This window comes from Poecilia reticulata, chromosome 23 (genome assembly GCF_904066995.2).
Source record: "Poecilia reticulata chromosome 23, P_reticulata-male-v2, whole genome shotgun sequence".
Lineage (NCBI taxonomy): Eukaryota > Metazoa > Chordata > Actinopteri > Cyprinodontiformes > Poeciliidae > Poecilia > Poecilia reticulata.
In genome coordinates, this window is record NC_088852.1 from 9,703,878 (window position 1) to 9,724,518 (window position 20,641).

Consider the following 20,641-nt stretch of genomic DNA (forward strand, 5'->3'; position numbering starts at 1 on the left):
GGCTGGTGCTTTCATCCTGCAGTCATCAATTTAATTACATTCAGAAAGTTCATTAGAGCACAAAGCGACTGCAGCCAACTTAGAAGATGCTTATGTTGAAAAAAAAAAAAAAACAGAATCCGCAAAAGGTGTTTATATAAAATATAATACCTAGTATAGAGACACAAAAGTGTCATAATCCTTTAAATGGATCAAAATGTGATTTATTCAGATCAGTACTGAAACTGCCAATTCAGAAATGTTGCTCTTACACTGCTTTTTCTGTATAAAAACTGACTTGACATTAAAACTATTTATTTTTAAAATATTAAGATATCTAGAAAGTCATCTCCAGCAGGCGACGCAATAATTGGTCATTACTTCTCCACAGCTCTCGACAAGCAAAACTTAAAAATCCCTTCAGATGTCTCTTTGAGAACATTATCGCCTTCAGAGTGGTTTTTCCCTCCTCAACAAATTTACAGTTATGCCAAAAATAAAAAATAAAAATAAAAAACCCTCTCAGGCTGTAAAATCTCCATTACTTCACAGGGCAACACATTGACAAAACCACAACAGCTACCATTGTAGTCATTACCTCATGGCATGCAGTCACACAAACAGTGAGTTACTTGTTTATGAAGACTAGTACATTACCCTAAAACAGAGTCATGTCTCCATGGTGTGTTTGTGTCCGCACAGCAACAGCGCGCACTCACACACTCTTGGCTGCAGCCAGGCGGTGGTGGTTAGATGCTCTGTCAGATTTAGACCTGTAATTACTGCTTTAACTTCTGGGGACTATATATTTGTGAGTATGTGTCTGTGTGAAGTCGCCAATCTAAATATACTTTTAAATGCCAGCATGTAGCAGGTTTACTGTTACAGTCCTAACAGAGCTTCTTGACTTTTACTAATCAGTTAAAACGCCAAAATGCTTCAATACCACGTGACTGTGAACTCCAGTTTTTTTTTATATATATATATATTTTTGTTATGGTCCATTTGCACCACTTAGTGGCCAATGTGAGGTTTGTTTACTTTTCAGCTCTTAGGATCCAAATTCTGAAATCCTCTCATGTGAAAGATAAAACTATAAACAAAAAGCTACGATTTAAACATCAAAATGTTTATCCATCTCAAATCCAAATGAAGAGATATCTGTTATTATTAGACGGGCTCGGAAAAAAGAAAAACAAGCAATGAAAGGGAGAAAAAGACGTCGAAGTTAGCATCTAATTCACACTTTCGATGTTAAATGGGTGATAACAGCGCCTTCAGAAGCTACAAGTCGTATGCTAACTTCATCTCATAAAGGCAATAGAAACCGCTCAGTTACGTTTTCTAAACTAAGCTGTAGCTCAGTTTTCTCTACTTCAACATGCACCAGGTTACCCATTAATCCAATTGTGATTTAAAATTAAGCTACTTAATAATACACTTTGTTTCAAATAGCTACTTTAGAAGTAAGTGGGACGCAGTGACGTGCGGTGAGGTTCATTGCTGGTGAGGCACTGACTTATGACTAATGAGACACCATCCATGTTATTGGACCTACGGAAATTTTGCGCATGCACACAACGCTGGGGGGCAAAAAGACTAATCTTTTACATGTCATCCATAGCCGCGTTAACTCAGTGAAACTTAAAAATGTAGGTATTAATTTCGTGCTATGATCCACAGCAAAGTGATCTGTATTCGCCAAGCTACGCAGACTCGTTGCCATAGCAACTGACAACAATGCCACTTCATGTTTTAGGATTTAACACCAAAAAACATTCAAGAATTTTGCACACAGAACAGAACATTTAGTTTGTTGTTGTAGTACGTTTTAGGCTTAATGTTTTATTAATAAATAATTGCTGTGGTAGATTAGCTACCGCTTCTACTTTACTGAATTATTTAAATATTAACTATAGCCCACAAAACGCACATTTAATTAAAAAACTAAACAAAAACAAAGTATTGCTGTCTTACCTTTACATATCAATGAAATCCATGCACCCCTAATTCTGCACAAAATATCCGTTCATCCAAAGCCAAGTTTATCCTCGGCATGTCTTTTCTACCCCGTTTGAGAATCATCAAACTGTCTTGAAGTAAAACTTTCAGCTCCGGTGTTGGTCTTCTTTTAGTTATCATTTCCTGCTTCAATTGAAAATCCACTTTAGAAAACTGTTTAAGTGTAGAAATGTAGTATTTCATGTTTACGTCGGAATAGAGGAGAAAACAAAGATATTGCTGTACTTTACTTATTTACTGTGTGGCTAGCTCCATGGCTAGCTCACTACGTCTTACTCTGCAGTTGTGCAGTCACAATATCTGGGAACATGAGCGCCCCCAGCGGTGAGGCCAGAGAACTGCCTGCCTCACCTAGAGTCTGTTCTCTGCCGTTTCTGATCGCTCCTCCGCACACAAAACACGATACACACAGTTAGTTACAAAAAACACTGTACATTATATACATAAGCGAAATTATGGAAAATCACTCCATATATTAAATGTTTCTTAGCCATTTTATTGCCGGCGTACAAACAGGACGAACATGCTGTCATATAATGGCAGCCAGTGCAGTTAGCGAGAGGTTGCGTAATCTCAGGTGAGGCTCAGCTCGCTGCTGCCTCAACGGAATGGGAAAATGCGAAAATCCAGCGATTTTGAAGAAAAACTATTCAGAATTGGTTAAGCTAAGTAAAAAATAGATACTTTATAGTACAAACCTCAGGGTGAAAATAGCAATATAAATGATTTTATATTATTTTTCCATGATGACAGGTTTGGCGCTGCCTCACCTGCCTCCCCTGACCGCACGTCACTGGTGGGAAGATAGTCAAACATTTCGTCACGTAACATGTGACATAGCAGCGATTAAGTTGTACTGAAGTACAACGATTATAAACTGACAACTCATAACATTATGAATTTCATCATATAACCCTTATTCATATTGTACTAATTTGCTTATAAATAAATATATAACAATAATAAAATAAACTTAACATTTATGAGCGTACAGGTTGATACATACAGGTTGGTACACTGATGACCAAAAATGGAAAACTAAATTAATTTATAACACATAACATAAAGACTGTAAGGGACATATCTACAATATGAAAATGTTTTTAAAAGTGCCCAGCTATTGTCCCTATAGGCCGGTTTCCTGCCAAAATGTGTCTAAAACTGGAGACAAATGGAGAGAAAACCCGTGGAAGTGAGTCGTTATTTTCGACAGCTTCTTATTTCTTTCTGCTGCTGCCTGTGGCTTTAGCAAAAATAAACAGATTAAATGCAAGTGAAGAAGTTATTCTGACTTCAGTAGTTTTGTTTAAATGTCTGTCTTTTAACACACAGCAGATGCTACAGCCAGCTGCTTCCTGCTGAAAACTACTGATGGCCAAGGAATGACAAAACAGAAAAGCAACCAAATTAGTAAAACATCTTTTCACGGTGTTAAAATGTCTTGTCTTTATACTCTCTGAATTTCTGAACATTTAAGATATCAGGCAGCTAAAAGTATTATAAAACACATTTTTTCCTCACTTATGCACATTTGGTGCGTGTTTAAAATGACGTTTCGCTCTTTTCTTAATGCACAGGAACCCCAAATAAATGATTCAACTCTGTGGGAACAACTCGCAAAAAAAAAGAAGTCAAAACCACAATCAGGCAATTCATGTTTGTTTTTAATGAATATGAAAAACTTTGACACATTTCGTGGCACAGATGTACTGCAATAAGGTTTGGCGACACAATTAAACCTATAAAATACATATATAAATTAAATAAATAAAATTCTGGACAACGTTAACTCACACTGAGTACAGAACAAGAGACTCGAATGTTTTTCCATCTTAAGCACGTGGATTTCAAACGGTATAAACATGTGCAGTCGACGTAACAGAGCAGGGCAGGAGTTGCGATGAAAAAGCAAGTTTGTGGCGACAGCTGATTTTGGAAATTTGTGTTTTTTTTAACTCACGTGTGCTTCGATTCAGTCTCTTTAGGTTCAAGTAAAAATTAATCACTACAAAAACATGTTCTCGCCGAGGAGCGCTGCGTTCGGCTTCCCTCGAGTCCTGAGTGCCTCGTGTCATGGCTCTGGTTTTTGTTTATCACAAGACACTCAAGAGGAGGGACACGCACACGCACACACACACACACACACACACACACACATACACATACACACACACACACACACACACACACACACACACACACGCGCGCACACACTCACAATTTCAGTCTGATCTAGGTCTGTATTTCTAAAGAATGTCAAAGTATTTAAAGTGTGTACAGAGAGATTTTCTGTAAATATTTCAGCATTAACGTCTCGGTTCGTCTGGACGATGCACGTTCATCTGCGGCTGTTTCATCGTCGCCGTGAAGAGGAAGGATTTCACGACTCTGCAACAAGCAGAAATATAAAGTAAACGTCAAAAACAAGCTGGAAAATGATTGCAAAAAGCCACGTGGATTAGCTGTACCTATGACTTCAGGCGTATCGTCAGTCAGCGAATCAGAGTTCATCACATACTTGGTGCCAAAGATCTGCACCAACTGCTCAAAATATTTGCACTCTTGTTTATCCCCTCTGAGTACAGGAACAGAAAGGAATAATTATAAGTAGTAAAAAAGCTCGGCGGATAAGAGTCGTACAGTAGGTTCTGCGCTTACTGTCGTCCCTCCAGGAACTGTCTGAAGTTGGCCCTCAGCCTCTTCACCCTGGACTGACACTGTTCAGGGGAGCGGAGGTAGCCCTGGCTGGCCATGACCTGAGATATCTGCTTGTAGATGCTTTTGTTCTTGTTGCCACCCTTCAGATTCTCCTGGATCTCGGCGCTCCCCCAGATGTCCAGCAGGGCCTCAGTCTCTCCGTCCCCCCAGGCCATCTTGGAGCTGTCAGCCAGCCAGTGATTACCTGAGGCTATTGAGGAAGCACACAGAGACAGGAATGTTTCTCCGAGGAACAACGTCGATGTGGCATGAAATATGCAAAACTTTACTTGGGGGAGGAAAAAAAGCAATTAAATGACAGATAAGGTGATTTAATTACTTTCCACATTGTGGGATTTTACAGTATGGACAAAACACAGAGTGAGATTATGAAGTGGAATAAAATGGTGCATTTAAAATTTTTGTTTTACACATTAAAAGATAGAAAACTGTGTCATGCATTTGTATTCAGAACCACGTTTCGCTGCAGTTACAGTCTTGTAACTGCAGCGATGTCTAAAGACATGGATGTCTAAAGACATCCTTGCATGTCTTTAGACAGAAATATTTACTCGTTCTTCGCTAAATCTAAATGAACGATGGGGTTTTTTCTTAGCTGCGTTCTGCGGTTGAGGGTTCAGAGAAATTTTACATCTTAAAAATCCAAACTTATCTACCCAGACTTCTGTTTAGAATACTGAGAAAACAAGAGTCTGGAGGGAAGAAAGGAAGTGAAACAGGGAAAAAAGTAACAGAAGGAAAGACACAAGGTAAGGAAACAGGAAGGAGAAATTGCATAAGAAAGGAAGGAAGAAATTTCTTCCTCCTTTTTGAAAAACACAAAGGAGCGTAAAGACAACTTAAAATACAGAGACCAGAAAAAAAGTGGTATTGGATACAGATCAAGGAAGGAAAATAAGGAATAAACACTGAAGATGCTAACATTTTCCGTACAATTTCTTTCCCCTTTCTTTTCCAGAATGACCCTGAAGTTGCCCTGTCAATAGAGTGGAGTGGATCTTATTTATAAAGAGGGCAGAATACAAATTCATTTCCCACTTTTCAGATTTTTGTTTTGCAAAATGTGTTAAAAGAAAAACAAATATTCACTGCCAGTGCCATCTCTTGAGGTACTTAGTCAGAAAAATGCCTCCATTTTACCTTTCACTTGGTGCGCTTCAGAAGCAAACTCATCCGCTTCGTCCACGGTGAACGGGTTGACAGCAGAGTCATCCATGTTCAGGTCCTTCCTAAAGATTTTGTCCATTTCATTGAAGAACTTGAATTCTTCCCTGGGTTTAAAGGAAAATAAAAAACAAAATCATAAGGAAACAACCTAACGACAAACACAGGGTTACAGTTTGACTCACTTTTCGTGGACAAAGCTGTATTTAAGGCGCTTCATGCGGGTGTAGCACTGCTCGGTGGTCCTGATGAAGCCGTGGTTGCTCAGCTTCTCTGAGATGTACTCAAACACGTGTCGGTTCTTCAGGCAGCCCCTCAGGGTGAGCTGGACGCTGTCCTCGCCCCAGATCTCCAGGAGGGTGCGAGTCTCAAGGTCAGACCAGGGCGTCTTTCTGCTCATGTCCGACAGGATGTGGCTGGTCGAGGGCTGCTCGTCTAAAACAAGGAAGAAACCCTGAACTTTTAAAGATTTCTTTGTCGAAACGAGAAGGCTTCATCGCATTGATACGTACACATCACAGGATCGTGGTCCATAAGAGACTCTACGGCGGTATCGGTGGTCGAGACGTCTACGTCTACGAACGCCAGTTCGTTGCCGAGCACCGGTGCGAGAAGGTTGAAGTATCGAAACACCGCCGGCCGCCCTCCGTTTCTGGAAATCATGGATTCCTTTTAAATACGCAGGAAAATGAAAACGATAAAAAAACAAAAACAAAAAAAAACAAAACTGATCCGATTCCTGTACCTGCGGCTGTTGCAGTAGCGTCTGTACGTCTTCTTCAGCCGCTTGATCCTCAGCTGGCACTGCTCCGCCGTCCTCAGGTAGCCGTAGGAGGCCAGCTTCTCGGATATGTCCTCGTACACGTGGCCGTTGCGCATGGAGTTCTTCAGGCTGTGCTGCACGTCGTCGGCGGCCCACACCTCCACGAGGGTCACCGTCTCCTCCTCCGACCACGGCGCGTTCGTCTGTTCGTCTGAAGAGCCTGCAGGCGGACGAGACATCCGGAGATCCGTGGGACGTTGCCGCTTGTTCCGAAGAAACGCGCAAACGTTTAGAGGCGGTACCTGGATCCACTGCGGCTTGATCGTCCCGCTCGTCAAACTCGTCGATGCTCATGGCCTCCTGGCCAAGGATCTGCTCCAGCTGGTGGTAGAACTTGTAATCCATTTTTCTCCCACTCCTAGAAAGAGCAAATTGATTTTTCTTTTTTTTTTGTCAATCATCTCAAAAGAAAGGGTCGGCATAGAATCTGGAAAAAAAAAATATCACCGTATTTTTCCAAGTCGAGAAGAATTCGGAGAAAGAAAATATCTACTCTCCTTCCTCATAGAAATCGGCATTTCTACTTATTATGATTTGAATGTGTATTTATTGCTTCCACAATAAATTTCAATTAATGATGTTTAAATTCCTCCCCAAAATGTCAGTATTGTTGGGCAATTTTTTCCAGTTTGTTCAATGAGAGCATCAAAAAACATCATTAAATCAGAAAGTAAATGTGTAGTTTTTTGTCCTTCCTTCCAGTGTCTGTTCTTTCTAGCCTCCATGTAGAAAACCTGACTATAGATGCATCAAAATGCAGAAATATCTGCCATAAAGCTACAGTAATTATTACATTTAAGATTTTAAAGGACTGAGAACCCTGGGAAGTTTTAGCGTAGCAATTTTGTAGGGAACCCCAAAAATGGTTTAACAGGCAAACAGAGAGGAAGATCTCACTTCTTCCTGTCGTAGCACTGCCGGAAGTTGATCCTCAGCGACTTGACTTTGGAGCGGCACTGCTCCGGGGTTTTGGAGAAGCCGAGGTCGTGCAGCCGCTCCGAGATCTCGGCGTAAACGTGCCCGTTGTGGATGAAGCCCCTCAGGGCCCGCTGGATGTCCACATCGCCCCAGATCTCAATAAGAGCCAGGGTTTCCTCGTCCGACCAGGTGTTGGTCGCTGGTTTTTCTGCCGACAGCTCCGGGCTTTCTCCATCTGGTGCAGAACAGGCAGCACTGGTTGTAACATTGTGTGACTTGTTGACTCCATGCAAGTAAAACCTAAGAAAAGTCGCCTGAGTCTACAATCATATAAGAGGTGAACACAAGAAAAAGTACGTAATTTTATTGAATTGTTATGTAAATGTTTAATGATTTAACCTGAAGTGATTATTGATTCTTTTTTTTCCATTTTAATTAGTTATCAGTTTGCAAAAACTCAAATCAAACCCCAAGAAAATAAAGAAAAACTGAGTTCAAACAAAGGCCTCAAACCTCTGATAGGAATCACATGAATATTGAAGGTAACTTCAATATTAAGTTGCGCAACGACGTGCCATCAGACCTCGTATTTTGTTTGTAATCTATTGGAGGCAAGTCTTAACAAGCTGCAGCAAACCAAAGATTGTTATTTTTGTCTGTTCCACAAAACCCACCAGGCTTCCTTCACAAAGTAAGATTTGCTCCTTAAATTAGAAAAGAAACACATTTAAAACGAGGTGCATTTGGGTGAAAGTTAGCAAACTTTTCTGCATATTTATGGGGATTTTAAGAAGCAGTACTTTTCAAAGTATGTGGTCACCTGAGAGTTGGTGGCAATTCTGGGACTGCTGACCTTTTTTAGCAACAGGGAAGGAAAAAAAACAAATGACGTGGAAAATTTAGAGCCGGCAGCAAATGCAGCTCAGCCTTAGTGTGTGGAGGTTGTGAAGTCCAGTGCCGTAAAACTACAGAAAGGGAAGAGGTCGCCCACCTCTCTCTGTTCCAGACTCCCCGTTGGAGTCTTCTGATATCTCAATAGAGTCAGTTATGATGGCGGACGACGTCGACGGCTGCTTGTCCAGAATCTGCTCCAGCAGATCGTAGAATTTAAAGTCGACTCGGTCCGTCCCAGACGAGCTGCAGATATAAAACAACGTTATGAGCGCCCACGTAATAAAAAAAAGAAAGAAAGAAAGAAATCACAACGATTGACAACGTTTCAGTTGTTTTCACCTCATGTTTTCTTTACACTGGCGGTAGGCGGCTTTCAGACGCTTGATCCTGGTGTGGCACTGCTCCGGGGTGCGGGAGTAACCGTTGGCATTCAGCTTCTCCGACACCTCGGTAAAGATGTGCCCGTTGTGAGGGTAGCGCCTCAAGCACTGCTGCATCTGAACAGTAAAGCAGCTTTAGAGATGTGGCTTTGAGAAGCAGCTAAACAACAGTATTCAGCTAATAAAAAACTGGGTTTAGACCAGTTAATGGGAGTAATGTGGATCTTGCATGAATAAACTGGGCTCTCTACCTGAGGGTCACCCCAAACCTCCAGGAGGATGATGGTCTCTTTGTCGGACCACGGCACTTTCTTTCTGTCCTCCTGAACTCCCACAGCAGACTCTGGAGACACAAACATTAACCCGGGATTATTATCAGCACTTATGCTAGCAGCTGCACCTCTCAGTCGGGGTCGATCAGTTTGAATTTTCCATGTAGAAATTACTTGAGTGTCTGCAGGGAGAAAGACTGGTTCACTAGTGGAAAATATTCAGGATTGTTGACATTCCTTCGAGGAGCGGAGAGTCCCAGCAAATTCCACACGTAGATCAAAATGCTGAGCGGTCAGAAAATTTCCAAAAATAATCCAAGCGGAGTGCACTGAGGTGGTTCTGTTGGGGGAAAATTTTGTGGGAATCTGAGCAAAGTTTGCGTTTGCAGTGTTGCTTCCTAGAAGAAAACACCCAAATTCACAAAAAAATTAAATAAAATAGTTTGGTGCAGAACTTTGAAAATAAACATTTCAATTTCTGGAAACTATGGATTTTAGGTAGGAATGCGGATCACGACTTGGATCTGAAATAACATAGGTGATTTATTTTCAACGTCTTTTGATCGGTGGTTGTTGTGCAAGAACGATTTCACATCCAGTCAGCAACTTTCAACATGAAACCTGGTTCCAACCGGCAACTTCCAGGAAACTAGAAAAATTCTGACTAAAGAAAAACAAGCTCTGCTGGTGATGCCGTGGTTGAAGAGGTCAAAGGTTAAACTGCATGTGGATTCCCGTGACAGCCAGAGACCGCTCCTCTCTGGGTCGTTCTGATGAAAGCGCTCCGAGCTTATCTACGTCAGCGGACGCAAACAACAATCCTGGGCTCACTGAGAGCCACCTGGCACAGCAGAGGCTGGAAACCGGCAGCAGCCATAACCGAGAAGATAAACGTAGGATCTACGTTTATCTTGCTCGTCTTTAGGAGACGAGCAAGCGTCAGTAAATCTCGAGCTGCTCTGTTTGTGTAACTAAAGAGCTGTGAAAAAAGAGTTTTCTCTCCTCCAGATTTCTTCTGTTTCTGCTTTATTTTCAGGCAATTTTAAGCTGAGTTTACACAAAATGTAGGGCTAAAGAATTGATTTCATTTATTAAAAGGGGGGGCAAAAAGTTATCAAAACCCCTAATATGGCTCTTTGTCAAAAAGTAGAGAAGATCCAAACTAATGCTTAAAATAGAGGGTGAGATTCTCTTGATTAGAGAGTAATTCAGTGGGTGAAGAATGTAAACCTTACATTATTATATTATTAATCAAGAAATTAATCAGGTTTATCAACAGATAAAAATGGCAAGCCAGATGGGACAGAGGAGTGCTTCTTCTGCATGATTATTAAAGATAATTATAAACCTTTTACCGATGTTATGGTGACTGAAGGAAGGAAAGTCGCCATCGTCGTCCTTCATCGACATGTCGTCCAGCTGCATCACCGACTGGAAGTCCTTGACTAAAATCCTTCCTAGCTCATTGTAAAACTTGCACTGAACTTGTTCCTGTCCTTTTAAACTAGAAAATATCAACAGAAGAAAGGCACATTTAAATATCACAGAGAACATTGCACATGCTCCTTTCATCCCTCCCTGTGCGAGGGCACGTACTTGTTTTGGTAGCACTGCCTGAAGCTGGATTTGAGCCGTTTCAGTCTCGTTTGGCATTGCTCCGGCGTGCGGGAAAAGCCCAGGGCGGCCATCTTGCTGGATATGATGGAGAAAAGGTGTCCCGTTCGGTTCCCCCTCAAGTCCTGCTGCATTTTGTCGGTGCTCCAAATGTTGATGAGGGCCAGGGTCTCCATGTCTGTCCACGGCACACTTCGAGTTCCTGCCACGACGAAAGCAGCTGGGTGAAAAATGACTGGTTTGCTTCTCTTTCACAATATTCAGGTTTGTAGGTTGGAGAAAAGGACTAACACTTTAAATTTCTCATTAAATAAACTGAGATTAAAACGAATGATGTGAATGCAACGTTGTACCGATTTCCAGCTGGCCGGAGTGTCCGATAAACTGCAAGTCTTCTTCGCCGTCTTGGGTGTCGTCGTCATCGTCGTCGACGACTTCCTCCACGTCGTAGCTTATCTCGGGGAGAGACGAGGCGGACGACGAGCCGATGATCTGCTCAAGCTTTGAGTAAAATTTATGGTCCGGCCTCGAGTTCCCTCTGATGGTAGATAAGTAACGAGCGGAGTTTTTTTTTTTCAATGCAGATCACTCACATTATCTCCAATGCTTCATAAATGAAAGAGGAGCCTTACTTGAGGCTCTGGCGGAAGCATTTCTTCAATCGTTTGATCCTCGTCTGGCATTGCTCCACAGTCCTCATGTAGCCCCTCTCGGCCATCTTCTGCGCGATTTGAGTAAATATGTGGCGGTTCTTCAAGCAGCCCTTCAAGGCCTGCTGCACCGAATCCTTGCCCCAGATGTCAAGCAGATGGAGCGTCTCTTCATCTGACCAGGGGACCTTCGAGTCCATCGGAACGGGGAAGGAACGTTCCTGAGAGTCTAAAATTAGACACAGCCCGTTCAACAGCTGGTTTATTTAACAGTCGAAACGCTGCACACATAAACGGCACAAACCTGTATATTCTCCCCATATGGAGATCAGGGGAGATTCACCTGAATTCTCATCATCCACTGAGGAGTTTCTGCAAAAATGGGGGGAAAAAAACACAACAAACATGAAACGTGCGTTTCATGCGTTATTCAAGAAACGAACTAAGCACGTCTGTTTTTCTCTTACAGGACGGCCGAAGCCTCGGCGTTTTGCTTCCTGGGAACGTCCACGCCTCCGCTCAGCTTCCTCTTTCTCGAGCTCTGAGAGCCCAGCAAACTGTGGGCGCTCTCGCTGGCCTCCGAGTCAGAGTCCGCCCCCTCGTTGGAAACGGTGAGGTCAATTGTTTCGCTGCATGGCCGCGTCGCGCTCGGCATTTTCCGTTCCTGAGAAGTGTTCATGTTCCTGACCTGCAGCTGCCAAGCGCCGGACTCCCGCTCCTCCCTCAGTTTCTGTCTCAGCATGTCAGAAGCCCTCGTGCTCGGCTTCTCGTGGCCGCTGGTATTGCTCGCGGCTCCAAGATGTGCTGGAGGGGTCGAGTCTTTCGCTTGGGCAGGAGACTCGGAGGTGGCTTTAATAACGGGCCTGGTTCCAGGAGGCAGCGAGAGGGAGGAGAGGATGCAGTCATCCATTGGTAACAGTTCTGGATCTGCAGGGTAATAATAATAAATAAAAAAAGTGACCAAAGTTTGGTTGAAGTTTTGCGTTTTGCTTTGATAAATCAAAAAGTTCCACCTTTTTCTTCAAAATGGCCGAGGTTCTTGTGGTGATCAAGTAAAGCCTTCATGTCATCTGGTGGGAAAAATGTTCGTAAACAGTCTTCAAGAAATGTAGGGACGTCTGTCAGCAAAGCTGCCAACTGAGAAGAGAGATTACATTAGTGCATTTATTACACATTGTTGTTGTTTTTTTTATTTTTGATAGCAGAAAGAAACAATTGTTTTGCAGCTTCCAGGTCGTCCATGACCAAGAAAACGTCTCTGGATTGTGGAAGACATGCAGATCATCCATCCTATAGCATCTGTATTAAGAAGTTTCTTTACAATCTGCAAAATCTTCTACAATCTAGTGGGTTTTATTTTATTTTTACTGTTGTGGTGTTGTCTTAGTCTGATTTAGATGCACTGCATTGGCTGAAAATTGTAATTGCATTTAAAATCATCCAATTACACTTAAACAGCCTAAATTTAAAAGATAGGTGTAATCAGTGTTGCCTATTTAACGCGGTAATTTCCTGTGTTGAGATGGCTAACGGGCTTTGTGATTGTGTTTTTCTCCAGAGACTCTCTGCTACAAAAAGAAGGATTACGAGAAAGAGTCCACTGGGACAGTGCGGCCGATCTGCTCCCAGTTAACCATCCTCCTCCTTTCATCACACCTGAGCCCTCAGTGCTCAGGATACATCACACAGTTTGGATTAAAGGAGACAAAGATGTGTCATAACTGGCTGCTTTGGAGTTAAGTGCAACATGCTTTGTTTAATATTAGTGGTTAATAACGTCTTCTGTGCTCCAGATGAAGTAACAAAGCACCTGGTTGAAGTCTGGAATAGGCATTAGCTCATCCAGTCTTGATATGAACTCCCACACCAGCATCTCGAGGGCAGCGTCATACTTTGGGCCGAAATACACCGGGAAGATTTCCTGCAACAGAAACGAGCATCAAGTCAACAGGAGGATTCATTTGGGAGGAACAGCTAACACAATTGCTTTTTTTTATTATTTATTTAGCTCCAACCAGTACTAAGCAGGCTGCAAATTAAATCCAAACATCAAAGATATAAATTGGTTTAAGAAGGAGATTCTCTGAATCTACTAAATCATTTTTAGCTGAACAAGAATAAACATTGCAATCAGTGGTTTTAAGGCAAGTTAACAAGACGTGCAGAATAGAGCAGAATAGGTGGAGGATTTGACCTTTGCTTCCCATGTGAATGCGATGCTTAATCACCAGTGAAAAAAATCAGGAAGAAAAGCCATCAGACATTTTGCTTTGCATCATTTCATGTATGCTGTTTTATGCATGGGCCTTTTTCTAAATAAATATAAAGAATAAGAATATTTACAAGTCAAATGTGGCAATAATTACAACCCAATGTGGTCGTCAACTCTTGTTCTGGGGATGTAACCGTGTGGCTTCAGTAGTTTTGCGCTCTGGGCTCCAAAATGTGGCCTTAACAGTCCAGCGCTCTATAAATCATCAGTGCGTGAGATGGAGGAATGCAGAGCGCACATAAGGAGAATGTACTCGATACTCCCTGCAGTCAGCAGTGAATGTGTGCTACAACTGCTGTGATAACATGCTTTTATTTTTTTTTTAAATATGTAAGTTTGAGCATGCAGGTGCCTTTCTGTGATTGGCAGAGCCACGAGATGGACAAGTACAGCAACCTCCCATTTAAATGTTAAATATCTAAGTCTAATCTAAAAACACGTCAAAGATAAATTATTGTAAATTGTTCAACTGTGCGTTTTATAGCTGCTGGAGGTCTGATGAAGACCACGGACTAAATTCATCACCTTAAGTTCCTGTTCGTTCCCAAAGAAAGTTTCAAACTGTGAACGTTTCCTGAAATGTTGCAACCCTAACGAGCCATATCGAAACAGAACCAAAACACGCATTCAGTTTGCTAAAGTATTGAACTTCAGCAGACTGCAGAAAGCATGTGATGAGCCAGACGCAACTTTAGAAAAGAAATTAAAAAGCTACGACCATTTTAGGTAAGGTGCTGGCAGAATATTACAGTCGCTTCCTTACATGCAGAAGCAGCATATTAACCTGCAGAAAGCCCTAACAAGTCGTACCAAAAATAAAAAAAGGGCGAGTCAAGTGCTATATAATAACCATATTATTGTTTTTTTTTTTTTTTATTGCAACTTCAAAGTACTAATATCTATAGCATTCATTTAAAGCAAACACAAACTGAAACATGTCATCCACAGATGTTGACATAAGTGAGAGGTCTTACTTGGAAAAAATATTTCCTCTCAGATGGATCTTCAAGTAACGAGTGCACCAGCTCAACAAAGTTCACCTCAGACTCCTCCACCTGGTTTATGGTTACCTTAAAAAAGGAAAAACAACAACAACAACAAACAGATAAGTTGAAAATTGCAGATGTGACTCAACTAACCGAGAGTCCTGGTTTGCTCACATGGTGATCCTTGGCTGTGCTGACCGGAGCTTTTATCCTGTCCAGATGTGGCTGAATGGTCTGCATGTCCACTGGGTGATCTCCTCGACAGAGCTCCAGGACCAACTAGTTACACAAGGTAGGTCATTATACCTTTCGTAAAAAAGTTACTACAGAGAATATAAATACGGATGTACAGGTGGTTCAAATTAGCTAAACAAATACAGTATGAAGAACCAAGTTGATGTGGATTTTATGCTTTATTTAAAAACAGCATCAACAACATGAGTGCAGTATCTATTATGCATCATTAATCAAGAAAAAAGAAAAAAAAAAACAACCCTCTACTGACCCTGGCCCTGAGGCCCAGGATGAGCTGAGCCCTCTGACTGTAGCTCATCAGCTCTGGGACCAGCTCCGTCACCATGGTAACAAACTCCTCTAGCATCCCATAGTGATCCACGAGTCCCCGCTGCACGACTTGCCACACTGCAGCCGACAGGAGCTGCAAGGGTGGGGCCAGGAGCCGCAGATAACGGACAGGGAGATCATTACCTGGAGACAAACACCACGACGTCAACAAATACACCTCAGAATATTTAAAGAAGTTGTGTGAAATACCTCAGAGCTTACAGCAAATAATTTAGAAACGCACCTGATGGAAATAAAAATCCATTGAATATGTGATCTTTACAATTAAAGAAATATTAGCTGCCGGTATGCATTTTAATTAAAAGGAAAATAATCATAATATTTGAAGCAATTGGCTCAAAATATGTTAAGATGTGTCACTGAAAAGCACTTGTTTTAATTCCGAAAACAAATAAATACATCCAACAACACACTGTAACGCTAGTAGTGGATTTACAGTGAGTATTCCTACACCTTGAACTTTTCCACATTTTGACATGTTACAACCACAAACCTTAGATATCACATTTTTAACAGTTTATGTCATCGAAAATCCGGAAATTGCGGCATATATTTGCATTGACGGCCCTTTACACGGGCACAGCTAAGCAAAATCTAGTTCAACCAACTTCAGTGTGTGTCAAATATTAAAATGACAACATTTTCATGTGTCTCCGTCACTCTGTGACCTTTAACATTTTGCCACAATGTCATTAGTGTCAGGTGTTTGCTTAGTAAGCATCTGAAGTGTCAACGTTAGCAAACGACACCCAAAGTGAAACGTGGTGGTGGCAGTGTCATGCTGTGGGTGAAGCTGTTTTCAGCAGAGACAAGGGTGGATGTCAGACTGGGCGAGATGATTACACAGAATAATCCTGGAATTCAACCTGAGTCTGTGGCTAACAATGCTGCACACATATCCACACACGCATGCCAGATTAATAGCACGTTAGACCTAAACGCAACTGGTACTTAAAGCTTGCAAAACGCTTGTAAAAAGGGCAGAAGTTCAGCTACCAGCAGGACAACGACCCTAAACAAAGGTTTAGATAAAAGCATGCTCATGTGTTGGTATGGTCCAGTCAAAGTCCAAACATAAATCCAATTGAGAGTCCTGGACGAGACTTGGAAAAAGCTTTTCATGGAAGCCTTGCGTCCAGTGAGACTGAGCTTAAGCCATTCTGCACAGAACAATTGGCAGTTTTTAAGTGCAAAGCCAGCAGGAAGAGCCTGAAAAGACTTGCAGCCGTGGTGGCAATGGAAGACGGTTTCTCCAAAGTAATGACCCGGTGGGAGTCTGAATGCAAATGCACATGATGCATTTCAGCATTTCAACAGTGGAAATTTGAAAAGCATTAGTCAATTCGCCTTCGCTTCACAATCATGCACAAAATGCCCAATAAAAATACACTAAAATCTGTGATTGTAACATGGAAAAAAAATAAATAAATAAAGAGGAGAAAATATTCAAGAGCTATGGATGCTAGCAAGATGCATCCACTCATGATTGCATCCTGAGTCTACAACCTCCTCCGGAAGCCTGAAATGATCCATCTAAGAGCACAGCACGCATAAGTGAACTCACTGAGGAGAATTACTGCGTAAAATAATGATATGACACCATCTAGCACAAACTCCTCCGACTGTTGTGCTGATGGCTTCATAGAGCTGTTGGGTTTTTGGCACAAATATGGGAGGAAAAAAAAAAAAACACTGAATAATGCTGTGATCGGCATGGAAGGGAAGAACATGGCACACAAATATTCAGCCAAACAGATGCATGCCCCAAGGAGGGGTGGGAATAAAACAGCATTCACCTCCCATCACTATTAGCAAAGATCAGGCTGTGTATTCATAAATAATATAAATGGCAGTGATGAGAACAAAAGCAGTTATTTACTCTATTCCTGTGAATCTCGTAGTAACCAGTAGTCGCCAGCACAAAATCCAGCATAATAAAACAACAGTAAACATTTGGATTATTTTTGAGGAGGATGCACGCACCTCGGCTGTTTCCACTTTCCGCTCCGCGTTTTATTTCCATTTAGCAGCTGACCGAAAGGGAAAAATGCACGGCCCTGGATCTCGCCCTCGGGTTGTGGTTGCTACAGAAAATGAACGGGGAGGGAGAGAAAGGCACAGAGAGCAAGCCTTATGAGATAGCTTTATAAATAAATCCAAATTTTTTGCTAAGTGTGTCAACCATCTGCGATCGACAACCCATGAAAAGGAGGTGCGGTTTTTCTGGACGCATGAAAAACCTCCTGAATTTCGTCTTGGACTCGGATTATGAGCAGAACAATGGTTCCTGGTCTCATCCGCCTCAGTCCAGATCATGGCAAACCCTCTTTCCTGGTTGGTTGACGAAGACCGGATCGACCAAGCAATTCTGCTCATTCACCGCTAGATGGCGCCAAAGGCTCTGTTTATGCCAGCTTTTATTAGCGTGCTTGAATTAAAGGCAATAAAAAAGAGACGCGATGCTCGAGCAAACGAGCTAAATGAGCTAATTAGGAATAAATACATAAAAGAACTCATATTTTAATGTAAAAAAAAAACTCGTTTGTTGTCTTTAGATAAGTGAATTTTAATGAGGCAAGAAAAAAAAACCCACTAACATATTGAATAGTGATGCTTTAAAAATAGAAGTAAACCTCAACACGCAAAAACACAAAACTCTATTCGTGAAAGAAAAGACAATCTGTTTTATTATCAGCTGTCTACTTTTAACTATCTGGAAAAAAGTGACATTTTATAGACATTTAAAAGTAACAATAGTAAGAATTGGGGAAATGTTAAAACTAACTACAACTCCTTAAAAAACTGAAAAGAAACGGAGTTCAGTGAATGAAGAACTCACTTGTTTTTATTTTCTGTAGATAAAACACAACATAATAACATCGCCATTTGCTTGAAGATGTTAGAAACTATTTTTGATTTGATCAAATCCTTGGTATGAACCTAAAGCAGTCAATATAAAAGGCCAGTATGCCTCCCAAGATACAACCACAAAGACAGTATCCAGAGCACTGCAGCCACCACGCACAAAAACGTCCATAAAAAGTTTTGCTGTAATAAAAAAACAACATAAAATGCATACCAGTTCAGTTTCATGCGCATACAAATGAAATGTGCTGTGCTGTTGAAAAAAAAGCATCCCCACAGCATGATGCTGCCACCGTTTGTCAGCATCGCGATGATGGGGTCAGAGTGTCCTAATACCATGTGACAAACTAAACAGGACTTCTTATGAAAGGCGGATTAATAGAGTGCACCGTTGTCCTCAATAATGCTCTCTTATCTGACCAAACGGCGGGTTGAGCCACATGGTTCGGATCCGAGAAAAAGGGTCGGAATTCCCATCATTGGTCCCAATTCCTCCAATTTCCAAAAGGCAATAAGAGCGCGACGTCATCCACGCGCTCTGCGTATGTGTCCGATCCGTGTGTCAAGATGGAGGCCGACATGGAGGAGATGCCGGAAGTAGCGGTCAGTCTGGAAGACGCCGCCCACCCAAAAAAAAATAAAAATAAAGTCATAATTGTCAAAGTTCACAGGAAGCTGGAGGTCAATGCAAGAGTTTTCAGAAAGACGAGCATAATCATCAAATACATAGATGTCCATAGCTGGAACATGATGTAAAAAAGTGCATAAATGCATTCACAAGGCACTGCAGCTATCAGCAAAAAATCTCTTCCATGTTAATAACTATTGTCCATTTTTTACAACCCACCAAAAATGCACTGAATTGCTGTAACTGATTATAAATCAAAGTTTAAATAAGAAAATAATGTGATAAAAATGAGCATAAAATTTAAAAATGTGTTTTAAATACACTGACATGTTCAATCAGGGGCGATTCTAGGATCTGAGCTTTAGGGGTGCGTAGCCCCCAGCAGGGCTAAGACCCATGAGAAGATATTTGTTGGTGCGGTTTTCTAAATCTAACTGCTTATTTACATACATTCACTAACAAAATTAAGAGACATGTTGTCAGTAATTAATAAAATAAAACAATCTGCAAAAAATCACTAAACATAATATTTTTTGCATTACAAATTGCCTTCTGAATAAAGGTGCTGGTGATACAATTCTGCTCCCATATAGATGGTTTAAAAAAATCTAGAATGGTTTTTACTGTTTTCTGGTTTCTAGACCAAATTTAGAGGGGCCAGGGCAGTCAGTGTTTTTTTTAATGGAGACACTTGAAACAGAATTAAACAGAAACAGAGCAATATTTCACTATTTATTGCTGTGAACCAAATAGCCACAAGTGTCTCCAGAGATTCAGGTTGCAGATCCTGATCTAGATGGAAAGTGTGATCCTATCTCCATACAGCAGCTAAAAGTGCAGCACTATAATTTTTAATTTATTAAATAAATTTTTATTAAAAATAATTTTAATGTATTTTTAATAATACATTAAAAATAAAATTGTGAAGGTTTATAAAATATCTACCACTGAATATTTAAAAAACGCATTATTATAATTTCTTCAGAACCCCTCTTGACCCCCGTCTAGAACCGCCCCTGGGCTGCAGGTCTGGTGCATTTTTGCTTAGCATGATTTTTCTTAATTGATTGGAAGTCAGATTATCCAAACTAGTAAACCACATTAATAAAATATTAGTGATATAATACATTAACCCTTGTGCGTGCGAGGACTGAGGCAAACGTAGAGGACTATGGCAAATGATACAAGTTTTACGTGTGTGGGGACGGTTGGACCCCATTTCCACATACAATGGTTAGATAGCCACTTATTTTGGCTAATGCTATTTGTACAAAAGATTGTTAATTATTTGTTCCAGCCCTTTAGTTTGATTTTCTTTATTTAGGTGTTTCATATGTAGTGCCTTTTTCCTCCACTGGGTGGCTTCTTCTTCATACTTCACTTATGGACCTGAGCATTCGGTGGGGCGGCTCTCAAGGCAGATTTGTTATTACCTCTTTACATCGTGTGCGTCCATTGAATGAAACCACACACACACATACTCAGAGCTACATACATATGCATACACTCAATACACACACAATCTCATTTACAAGCTCCCCCCATTGAATCCTGCCTGTTATGTATATGGATGAAGCTGGAAGTATATTAAAGTCAAGTTAAACCTAAATCTGGAATCGGACGTTCTCTCCTTCCAACAACTCACCTCAACATATATAATAGCTGTCCTAACCCGACACCTGGAGTGATTGCTTATCCACAATAAAACCAGTTTCAATCTTCAATACAATTTTGGTCCTTCGAGCCGGATTCAAGCAACCACTACAGTCAATATGTCAAGGTCACATGAGAGGAACGTGAGAGACGTAAACCGTCCACAAAGATTGAGGCATATGCCATCACATCTCCAGAACTACGAGGTCAGCTATACA

At 41.3% G+C, this 20,641-nt stretch overlaps 1 protein-coding gene across 1 annotated transcript; it reads right to left on the reverse strand.

The window, feature by feature from the left end:
• Positions 1 to 3,647: 3,647 nt before the first annotated feature.
• On the reverse strand, positions 3,648 to 17,681 carry LOC103459291 (uncharacterized). Its single transcript, XM_008400759.3, has 24 exons — positions 17,261 to 17,681; positions 15,198 to 15,400; positions 14,867 to 14,971; positions 14,681 to 14,776; positions 13,245 to 13,355; positions 12,448 to 12,571; positions 11,902 to 12,361; positions 11,739 to 11,806; positions 11,417 to 11,663; positions 11,138 to 11,322; positions 10,767 to 10,986; positions 10,526 to 10,674; positions 9,150 to 9,241; positions 8,858 to 9,015; positions 8,616 to 8,761; positions 7,604 to 7,859; positions 6,949 to 7,064; positions 6,629 to 6,866; positions 6,396 to 6,535; positions 6,069 to 6,318; positions 5,860 to 5,990; positions 4,660 to 4,909; positions 4,470 to 4,576; positions 3,648 to 4,389 (listed from the first exon to the last, which is right to left on the reverse strand). The coding sequence occupies exons 1-24, from the start codon at positions 17,298 to 17,300 to the stop codon at positions 4,382 to 4,384; spliced, it is 3,900 nt and encodes a 1,299-aa protein (XP_008398981.1). The 5' UTR covers positions 17,301 to 17,681; the 3' UTR covers positions 3,648 to 4,381.
• Positions 17,682 to 20,641: the final 2,960 nt, after the last annotated feature.